This window comes from Mastomys coucha, chromosome X (assembly GCF_008632895.1).
Source record: "Mastomys coucha isolate ucsf_1 chromosome X, UCSF_Mcou_1, whole genome shotgun sequence".
Classification (NCBI taxonomy): Eukaryota; Metazoa; Chordata; class Mammalia; order Rodentia; family Muridae; genus Mastomys; species Mastomys coucha.
The window spans coordinates 110,904,814-110,916,735 of record NC_045030.1 but is presented as its reverse complement, the minus strand read 5'-3'; the positions used below and the strand labels follow the sequence as shown (position 1 = coordinate 110,916,735).

Below are 11,922 nucleotides of genomic sequence, written 5' to 3'. Positions count from 1 at the left end.
TGCCTCCCAAGTGCTGGGATTAAAGGCGTGCATCACCACCGCCCAGCTGCTTTTGTAACTTTTGATGATCATGACACAGTTGATAAAATTGTTCAGAGCCGGGTAGAGTTACCAGAGAAGAGGGAGCCTTGTTTGAGGAAATGACTCCATGATATCAAGCTCTAAGACATTTTCTCAATTAGTGATCAATTGGGGAGGGTCCAGACCATTGTGGCTGGTACTATCCCTTGGTTTGTGGTCCTGGTTCTATAAGAAGGTTGAGCAAGCCAAAAGAAACAAACCAGTAAGCAGTAAGCAACACTCCTCCATGGTCTTTGTATCTGCTCTTGCCCCCAGGTTCCTGCCCAGTGTGTTTCAGTCGTGACATCCTTTGATGAACAGCAACATGGAATTATAAGCTGAATAAATTCCACACAATAATGGTGGGAGAATTCAACACCCCACTCTGAGCAATGGGCAGATCATGGAAAAATAAACTGAACAGAGACACAGAGAAACTAATAGAGGTTATGAACCAAATGGACCTAACTGATATCTTCAGAACATTTCACCCTAAAACAAAAGAATATACTTTCTTCTCAGCACCTCATGGTACATTCTCCAAAATTGACCATATAATTAGTCACAAAACAAGCCTAAACAGATACATGAAGACTGAAATAATCCCATGCAGCCTATGAGATCACCAGGGATCAAGGCTAGACTTCCATATCAACCAAAAACAGCAGAAAATCTACATACCCATTGAAACTGAGCAACTCTCTTCTTAAAGATAACTTGGTCAGGGAAGAAGTAAAGAAAGTAATTAAAGATTTCCTGGAATTCAATGAAAATGATGACAAATCATACCCGAACTTCTGAGACAAAATGAAATCAGTGCTAAGAGGAAAAGTCATAGCACTAAGTGTCCTGGTAAAGAAATTGGACAGATCCTATACTAGCTACTTAACAGCACAGCTGAAACCCTAGAACAAAAAGAAGCAAGCATATCCAAGAGGAGTAGACAGCAGGAAATATTCAAATTCAGGGCAGAAATCAACCAAATAGAAACAAAGAGAACAATACAAAGAAACAACAAAACCAAAAGCTGGTTCTTTGCGAAAAATCAACAAGACAGATAAACCTTTAGCCAAACTAACTAAAGGGCACAGAAATAGTATCCAAATTAACAAAATCAGTAATGAAAATAGAGATATAGCAACAGAAACAGGAAATTCAAACAAATCATCAGATCTTACTATAAAAGTCTATACTCAATGAAACTGGAAAATTTAGATGAAATGGGTGATTTTCTAGACAGATACCATGTACCAAAGTTAAATCAAAATCAGATAAACCATCTAAACAGGCCCATATCCCTTAAGGAAATAGAAGAAGCCATTAAAAACCTCTCAATTTTAAAAAAATGCCCAGGGCCAGATGTATTTAGCACAGAATTCTACCAGACCTTCAAAGAAGAGCTAATACCAACACTCCGCAAACTATTTCATAAAGTAGAGAAGGAACACTAGCTAATTCATTCTATGAAGCCACAGTTATTCTGATACCTAAACCACACAAAATCTCAACAAAGAAAGAGAACTTCAGACTAATTTTAGTTATGAATATTGATGCAAAAAATACTCAATAAAATTCCAGCAAAATGAATCAAAGAACACATCAAAACCATCATTCACCACAGTAAAGTAGGCTTCATCCTGGGGGTGCAGGGTTGGTTCAATATACGAAAATCCATTAATACACTCCACTATATAAACAAACTCAAGGGGAAAAGCACATGATCATCTCATTAAATGCTGAAAAAGCCTTCAACAAAATATAACAACTCTTTCATGTTGAAAGTATTGAAGTATCGAAAGTATTGAAGAGATCAGGAATTCATAGCCCACACCTAAACATAATAAAAGCAATATACAGAAAACCAACAGCCAATACCAAATTAAATGGAGCCATACTTGAAGCAATCCTACTAAAATCAGGGACAAATTATGATGCCCACTGTCCTCATATCTATTCACTATAGATCCATATTTGTGACCTTGCACAAAACTCAAGTCCAAGTGAATAAAGGACCTCAACATAAAACCAGATACACTCAATCTAGTAGAAGAGAAAGTGGGAAAGCGCCTCAAACTAATTGGCATGGCAGGGGGTTGGGGAAAGGGGGAATTTCTTAAACAGAACTCCAATGGCTCAGGCTCTAAGTTCAAGAATTGATAAACAGGACCTCATGAAACTGAAAAGCTTCTGTAAGGCAAAATACACAGTAAATAGGACAAATTAGCAACCTACAAATAGGAGAAAAAAATCTTCACTGATCCCACATTCCATAAAGGGCTAATATCCAAAATATATAAAGAACCCAAGAAGTTAACCTCAAAAAAAAATCAAAACATTGGGGTATAATGCTAAACAAGGTATTCACAACAGCAGAATCTCTAATGGCCGAGAAGCACTTAAAGAAATGTTCAACATCCTTAGTCATTAGAAAAATGCAAATCAAAACAACCCTGAGATTTCACCTTATACCAGTCAGAATGGCTAAGATCCAAAACTCAGGTGAAAGCACATGTTGGCAAGGATGTGGAGAAAGAGGAACACTCCTCCACTGATGGTGGGATTGCAAGATAAGCACTCTGGAAATAACTCTGGCAATTTCTGAGAAAATTGGAAACAGATGTACCTGAAGACCCAGCTATACTACTCTTGGGCAATATACCCAAAAGATGCTCCACCATACCACAGGGGCACGTGTTCCTCCATTATGTTCATAACAGCCTTATTTGCAATAGCCTGAAGCTGGAAACAACACAGATGTCCCTCAAACAAAGAATGGATACAGTAAATATGGTTCTTTCATACAATTGAATATTATTCCACTATTGATGAGGACATCATGAGTTTTGCAGGCAAATGTGTGGGACTGGAAAATCTTGTTCTGAGTGAGGTAACTCAAATCCAAAAGGACATGGATGGTACATACTCACTAGTAAGTGGATATTAGCTAAGAAAGTACAAAATGCCTAGGATACAATCCTCAGAACCTAAGATTAACAAGCAGAAGGGCCCAAATTAGGCTGTTTCAATCCCACTTGAGAGAGAGAAGAAAATAATCACATGAGGCAGAGGGAGGGAGGGGCCTGTGTGGGAGAGGGGAAAGGGAGGGGAAAGGGGGAGCATGCTCAGAAAAGGGGTGGGGCTGACAGGAGAGAAACCCTGAGGTCCAGCAGAATGAATGGAAATATGCAACCTCTGGGGGTAGGAGATGGGGGAAACCTCTAAAAAGTACCAGAGACCTAGTAGGTGAGAGACTCTCAGGACTCAAATGGAAGGGACCTTAGATGAAATGCCCAACAGTGGAAAGAGGGAACTTGTAGAGTCTACCTTCAGTAGAAAGACAAGGGCATCTAGGGGAGGGAGGGGGTTGCCATCCCACAGTCAAAAACTCTGACCCAGAATTGTTCCTGTCTGAAAGAACTGCAGGGACAAAATGGAGAAAAGACTGAGGGAAAGGTGGTCCAATGAGCAGTATAACTTGGGAATCATCTCAAGGGGAGGCTCCAAGGCCTGACACTATGACTGATGCTGTGGTGTGCTTATAGATAGGAGCCTAGCATGGCTGTCCTGTAAGTAGCCCAATTAGCAGCTGACTGAAACAGTTGCAGATACTTATACCCAACCATTGGACTGAAGTTGGGGACCCCTGTGAATGAATTAGGGAAAGGCCAGAAGAAGCCAGGGACGAGGGTGACCCCATAGGAAGACCAGCAGTCTCAATACAGTGCAATAATGGCACTCATAAATTTGTGAGAACCAACAAGTCTCTATCTCTTTGGAGGTAAAGCCCACCAATACAGAGGAAAATCACACTGGATACTGGAAACAGAGATAACCACCTGGGGTGACTGAGGTCATGGATCTTAGGGAAAACCTATTGCCGCCACTTCCCAAAATCAATATGCCACTTCCCAACTGCATTCTAAATATTCATTCTTATTCTCACAGGTAAGTATAGTTTTCATCTCTCATCAAAGAAACTTTTCCTTACAACAGAAGGAAAGGATTACAGAAATCTATGGCTGGTCAAAATACATAAAATAAGTAATTGTGATGTGTCCAGCTCCAGTTGATTAATCTACAACGTAAATCCTGTACCTAAGATTCAGTAAACATCACAAAAGAGGAAGGAGGAATATTTTAAGAGCAGAAGACCAGAAAAGCTGCTGCTGACACTGTTTTTAGAAATGACAGAGAAGCTTCATTCATGCTACTTCAACAATATGGTTGCCAAATAACTGAAAAGTACAATACAAATAAACATGCTAAAGTGGAAAGAAACATGTCACCAAGAGACAAAAAGAACTACAGGCAGCTAAGGAACACTGAGAACAGAAACAGTCATCTCCAGGAATGTGTACCCTCATTGTTATCCAATACCAAGTAACACTAGACAGATGGAGCAGGTTAAGTATGTGTGTGTGGGTATGAATGTATATGTGTGTATGTATATGTATATATGTATGTATATTATGTATATGCATACATGTGTGTATGTGTATATGTATATATATTTTATATATTCATATAATGTAAATATATTATATATAAACATGTGTAAATATATTGTATGTTTACATAAATATAAATATATAAATCCATATTTTTATATATACATCTATTTAGTACATACATGTGCATGCACACACACAAAATGAGGAAGCATATAATAACAATTAAAGAAAAAAAATCCATGATTTCAAGTTCATATGTGTGGGGATACATGGGAGTAAGGAAAGAAAAAGGAAAATGATCATATCATATTTTAATTTTAAAGATTAAAAAATAGCAATAAAATTTAAAAATAGAGAATATAAAACAAGGGGCTATGGATCTACACAGAGTTCTAAAACAAATAAAAACTTGATCTAATAAATAGCTCAAAAAGTTTTTAGCATCCCTAACAATTAGAAAAATGCAAATTAAACTACTTTAAAATATCATCTTACTTCGGTCAGAAAACAACTAACCACAAATACTAAAGAGGATATGGGAGAAAGAGAGCCCTTGTTCACTTGTTTTTAGACTGTAAACTGGTGCATCCACTCTGGAAATCACTGATACTTGTGCAGCTATGCTCAGTGCTACTCTATTCACAACAGCTAAAAGATAACAACCTAAACGTCCTTCCCCTGATGAATGGATAATGAAAATAGGGCACATATACACTATGGAAAGAAAAAAATCATGAAATTTTCAGGTTAAAATGAACTACAAAATATTCTGTTGGCGGCCGGTGAGATGGCTCAGCGGTTAAGAGCACTGACTGCTCTTCTGAAGTCCTGAGTTCAAATCCCAGCAACCACATGGTGGCTCACAACCATCTATAACAAGATCTGACACCCTCTTCTGGAGTGTCTGAACACAGCTACAGTGTACTTACATATAACAAATAAATATTTTTAAAAAATATTTTGTTGGGTGTTGTTTCCAACCTACAAAGACAAATCTTATGTGTCCTCCCGCATTTATGACTCCTAGATGCAAATCTTCTTATGTGAGTATATAACCTAGAGTAACCACAGAAACAAGGAAAGTCAAAAACAACAATGTGGAGCATGGGGCTCTGAAGAGAGGGGATAGGATATACAGATGATAAGAAGGGAGTAATAGGAAAATAGAGGAAATAATTGAGGTAAGGAAGAGAGATAACACTAAAAATATTTGAAAATGCACAGGGAATCATATTATTTCATATTTACCTAAAGTTATACATAATGCATATAAGCATATAGGTAGGTATACATACACATACAGTTTAAATAAATGTAGTTATGCAGCTTAGGGTGATAATGCCTTCCTAAAGAGCCACAGACAAGTCTTCATAGGAAGAACAGAGACCTCCTTTCCAGCTGTTTATCAGGGTAGTCCAACATGCTCCCAAAACAATATAGCCTATTTCTTGTTGGCCTTGGTTGTCTCCTAGAAACTGAAGGTAAGCTCTTATTGCTGAAGACATCATTCAGACACTGTGTGAACTTGGAAGAATCTAGATGTGTCTGATCTGAAAGCTTCTTCCCTGTAGACTAACTCTCACATTACCAGAAGCAACTATAGAAGCTACCAGGAACAGGAAGTAATCAATGATCCTATCTAGTTGTGATGCCTATGACACAATAGTGATCAACAGGGAAAGATTACCTTAAAGGCCTAGTAGTGGCACCTATATCTTCATGGTAGCTGTTGGCTACCATGCTCTTATTTGACTTACGGTCTGCTCAAATGCCTAGTAATGTAAACATAGCTAATTACCCATGGTTAGAGAGTTCATGAACCCTAGAGGACAACCCAGTATGGTTACTTTCTTAAATCAGTATAATTCCTAAATGTATTCTAAATTCTGATCCCTATACCCACACAGAAGTGTAGCTCTCAGGCCTAATTTAAAAAACTTCTTTTTGCAGCAAATGAAGACCATCACAGAAAGCCACAGCTAGTCAAAATATGGAGAACAGCTGTGATACAGTTGATGCACCTACAACATACTCCTTACACATACTTCCCTACAGGGAACATTGTAGAAAAGTGTGTGAGAAGACTGTAAGAGCAGGAGAACCAACTCTATAACATAATTATGTATTCTAGATATGACAGGCAAGTTACAATCACAAAATCTTAACAACATGGATGCCTAAATTAGACCTCAACAATCACAATACCAGTTGGCATGCCAACATAGAAGAGTGAAATCTCACCATGCATTGCCCCCTTGCACGCCTAGATAAAGAGATACAGGCAATTAATGACTGAAAAGAGGGGAAATTAGTCTTCTTCAGGGATTGAAGCACTAAAGGGATTCAACAAGTTGTTTTTATATATTTGCATATGTGTGTTTATAAACATATATGCTGCAATAATTAAAGAAAAAGATGCAATAAATTTGAGAGACAATGTATGGAGGGAGAGCTGGAACGAGAAGAGAGGGAGGAATTATCTAATTATATTTTAATTTAAAAACATAAATACTTAAACTTAAATATGCAGCACTATATATAAATATCTCAGGCTACCCAGTTTAAAAATAAAATATTGGGATATTCTAACATAAATGTTACCTGTAACCACCCATGTCTTTTCAGAGCTGTGAAAAAGGTCTTCAACATGTCCAATTTATTTTAACATATTTGTTTTTTCTCTTCATACAACAGAAATAATTTATATTTACAATAACTTTGCCACATAATGAATTAGACCAATTAAAGCTAGGATTCTAGTACAGAAAAAGTCTTTATTTGGTGAACGAATGAAAAGCAGTAAGGTCAGGTGTCTATAACTCATTATCTGCTTATTTAAATGGTTTTCTTTAACAAACACTGTTATAAAATACACCCACACCACCAAACAAAGGTTAACTAAGAGTACAGTCTTAAACATTTCTTGCTATAAGGACAATATTAGAGAAAAATTGAAATTAGAAATAGTAAAGTCATTATATTATCAGTAATATTATTTAATGAGCAATACTGTTTATAAGGTATTTTGATGTATATTATTATATACAAAAATAGAAAATATTGCTTCATTCCTTCAAAAATTTAAAACATTATAAGAAAGATAAAATGTGAATTCATATACAAATAAACATTGAGCCAATGTTAGAATGACTGACAGAAAGTATACTGAGAAAGAAAGGAAATGTTATGGGACCAACAAGGAAGTGTGAAATTTCTCCTTACATTATCACTGTTTTCATTAGTATATAAATTCAAAGTTTCAAAATTAAAAGAAGATATTTCACAGAAACAAAGATTGAACTAGCAATTGAGATATCAGAACTTCATTTCAAAAGTAGAAACCAATTCCTAAAATACAAAACTATACTGGCTTTAAGGAATTTCAATTTTCAGAGATTAAAATTTTTAAACCTGAGTATTAAACGTGAATAAATGGAATGCTATGTTTACTTGAAATGGTTCTACATTAAACTAATTTGAGACAATTTGGTTTATTATAATTTCCTTGCTAGATAAATTTACCATTTTAACAAAATATGAGAAAATAATATACAAAAGCTATTTTATAGAGGAAAATTTTAAAGAATTTAATTTTTATAAATAGTTTATCATCATCTATGCATTACCTGATCCAATTTGCTTAAAATAGAATATTCTAAACCATTATGACTAATCACTATGTAAATAGAGCTCTCCAATATCTCAATGATATATATTATCTTTAGAGGAGGAGTTCCATGGTTTAAAAAATGCTAAGGACTACAATTTTCCCAAAATATTCTCTGCTTTGATAGTAATAATGAAAATTAAAGATTATCTTTGGTTTTCACCTTATCAATAAATGTATTTTTCACTAAAAATCTGTTAATATGAACACCATGTGATGGATTTAAACTTAACCTCATCTCTCAATGGTTAAACATAGTAACTATACTTAATTAGTAATAAAATTAATTACATTTAACTCTCCTTTCATTGTGCTCATTTCCCTACATTGCCCATACTTCTCTTTCTGTAAAAAAAAAAAAAAAAATGTATAGCATTTCTACTAGTATTCTTTATTTATATGCTGTCATTATTTATTTCTGAATGTTTGGGGAGCATCTAATAATTAATATATTAGTTTAATTCTAATTAGTGCATAATTCTAATATCCATACAAGGAAGGTATTAATTTAGACAAGGAAATAATTCTTTTTTGCATGTGAATATAATCATCTATATTGCTTGAAATTAAACCCTAGCACTTGTACATGCTAAACAAGCCTTCTAACAACAAGCTATATCCTCATCCCAATTACAAAATTATTCTTGTAACATATTTACATAAAATACAATGGTGTAAACTTAAATTTATCAAGTTTGGGTGTAAACTTTAAATATTGAAAAAACTTCTTTGAAAGACTGAAAAGTGCTATTTTTACGTACCATAAGTCTGGTAAATATGGTCTCCTAACACTATGAAGAGATGAAGTGTGACATGGAAAGACAGGAATAAAAATTATTTCCAGTATCTTACCTTCTACCCACATACGAACTTCAGTGGGAGAGGATGTTGCAACAGGATCTCCCTGGAAATAACTAAACATTTGTGCCATCTTTCTGAATGGACAGAGATAATCTTAATACCTAAAATTGAAAAAAAAGAACTTAATAAGGTTTATGTTTTATTCATTCATACACTCTACATTTTATTATCATATATTATAAGGTATGGAGATTTGGAAGAAAATACTTGACCATTAGTAATGGTCACATTGCTAGTGATTAGTAACTATAATTTAGAGAAGCAGTTGTTTAGAATAATACAAAAAATTCAAATACATGTTGAAAGCGATTTCTGTTTTGTAGGAGAAGGAAATGAAGGCCTCCATTAAGGTAGAGAAGAAAATAATAAACCTTAATTAACTTTCGTAGTATTATACAAAAACGTTACGAAGTTCATGTTTATCTGTACAGAAAACAGCTTCATGCAGCAGGTGGCATCTGAGTCAAACCAAAGAAAATGAGACAAAAATGAGCCATGGAGGGAAAATTATAAAATCTGCCCCACCTACAGGAAAAATAGATGTAAAATGCTTTCTGGAATCAAAATATTCCTTCTGAAAATGTGAATCATTATTAGTCTTGATAATCTTAAAGGCACTATTTTTTTATTTTTTTGCAGTCTCCAGTATCCATGTCGTATCACTCAACTCTTAACCACTACATTAAGCAAAACATAAGCCAGACACAGTAGCATAATCCTACTATTCTGGTACTTGGGAGACAGAAGAATCAGGAATTCAAGCTCATTCTTTTGGCTAGGTAGAGAATTTGAGGTGAAACTGGGCTATGTGAGACCATGTTTCAAAAGACAAAAAAAAAAAAAAAAATTAGAACAAAAGAAAATAAAAATGGCATATACTGTGATAGGAAAGACACTCCTAAACCTGTTTTCCCTTTTAATTCTACCTTTGAACCAAATTGTATTACTATATAGTAATAATACTTCACAAAATATAAACTATAAACATTCATATTTTAAAAAGATGCTCTAAAATAACAAAGCAATTGTCTAACTAATATTAATCGTGGGCCTTAATGATGATAATCACATTAGATTAATTCTACCACCATTCTTTCCCTCCTCACTTAGCCCAATTTACTCAGACCCTTATTTCCATAATCATTTCTTAGATTACTGCAAAGTATTTTGTTTACCTGTACATTGCTCTTCAATAAAAGTGAGTTTGCATTTCACTCGCAAATGGAAAAACTGGCGCGTGCTGACAGGATTTAATGTCTAATAGAACATTCAACAATGTTAAAATCTTCTATATTAGCATTGTTCAATATGGTAGTTATTAACCATATCTGGTCATTAAATAGGTAAATTGTGGATAATGAAAATTGTGGGCACAATACTTTTGTTAAGTTAGTTCTTTGAGAATATCATATATATATATATATATATATTGCATTATTGCATTCTGGTTATTTTTTAATCTCTTTCCCTCCCTCAGTAGCCCCTGCTCCTCTCTAGCTGTCTCTTACCCAGATACATAACCTCGGTTTGTTTTGTGACCCATTTTTTTTTAACCATTTACTTTAACCAGAGTCACCTATCATCCATTGGTCCAGGCAACTGGAGTTTGGTGGGGATGACTGTAGTCAACTTTCATTTTATTTACTTTTAATTTATTGAAAATAATTACTATATTGTCAACACAAGGTTAGATTTTTCAGCCAAGTATTAGGGTCACTTACTTAGTAAATTATCTCAAACAGTATAAGGCTACTAATGAAACAGATCTGAAAAAAATCTTGATGCTTACTGTCAGATCGTCAGCTGTCTTAAAAGACAGATGAAAGCAGCAGGGCATCCACCAGCAGGAAATGGGAGAACGGCGGAGACTATATAGAATAGGGAGGGTGGGAGATAAAATACAGGAGATTTAGGTAAGCACCATGGTGAACTATGAGAGCTTTCCTCGGTTACTATGAAGAGAATAAAATTTATATTAATACGACAGTCATATAAATGCTGACATCCAACAGAAAAGTTTGTTCCAATAAGACCAACAATATTTCATGCCATTCAAGTACACATGTACATTCAATAAGCAAGTGATGTGTGCTCACTATATGCCCAGCATGAGGAATTTCACTAGTTTTAAAAACGTAGTACTGCTGTGTTTTCAGAGCATCATCAAAGGCCTTTAATTTCAAAGAAATGGGTCTTCAGCATGCAATGGGGATAATTTTCTCCATTCTTTTCTCTAATCTACTCAAATGATTTGATTTTTGCCTTTCTGGCACCCATTGCTTTTTCTTTTAACTGTAGATAAGAGGACTGTGGCCTGTTTTCTCAGACTGCTGCAAATCCATATGTCTGTTTATACAAAACATTCACCCAGGGCTCTTATCTCAGCCCTTAAGAATGAAAATAAAAGAAAGAAAACAAAAACCAGCAAAATAAATTTTAAAAGTAAAATATTTGTGGTCTAAAATAGGAAAAAATGTTCTTTTAAGACCTCAGAGTCTATTCCTATGAATATTGTCTAGCTTTGAAAAGAGCTAATTAACCTTGCTTTATGCTGAAGGGCTTGGGTCTACAGCTTGTGTAGGGTGCTACGCTGGAAAGTGGAGGGCCCCTAATTATTAGCATTCTAATTAAGCCGTATGTAGTTTAAATACACAATAGATGTCTTATTACCACATCCAAGACATTAAGGCATTAAAATTTAAAGCAAACCAAATTCTACAACAGCAGCTGAACTGACCACGGTTATTTCTGTAAGAGAATTATATAAATAATGCTGACAAGGATCATAAAAGGTGAATCATGGGCTCTGGGGATTTAGACGTTTAAAGGGCCGTTGGACTGCTATCTAATCAAAAGCCATCCCTGGTCGTTGGGGGGGGGGGG

At 35.0% G+C, this 11,922-nt stretch overlaps 1 protein-coding gene across 1 annotated transcript in view; it reads right to left on the bottom strand.

Moving 5' to 3' along the window:
- The window catches only part of LOC116088239, a 204,696-nt gene extending 193,711 nt beyond the window's left edge, over window positions 1–10,985 (bottom strand). The window contains exons 1-2 of the mRNA XM_031367023.1: window positions 10,829–10,985; window positions 9,031–9,140 (exon numbers count right to left, since the gene is read on the bottom strand). Coding sequence (XP_031222883.1) covers window positions 9,031–9,109 — 79 coding nt within the window. The 5' untranslated portion in view covers window positions 9,110–9,140; window positions 10,829–10,985. The remainder of the gene's footprint in view (window positions 1–9,030; window positions 9,141–10,828) is intronic.
- Between the last annotated feature and the right edge of the window lie 937 nt (window positions 10,986–11,922).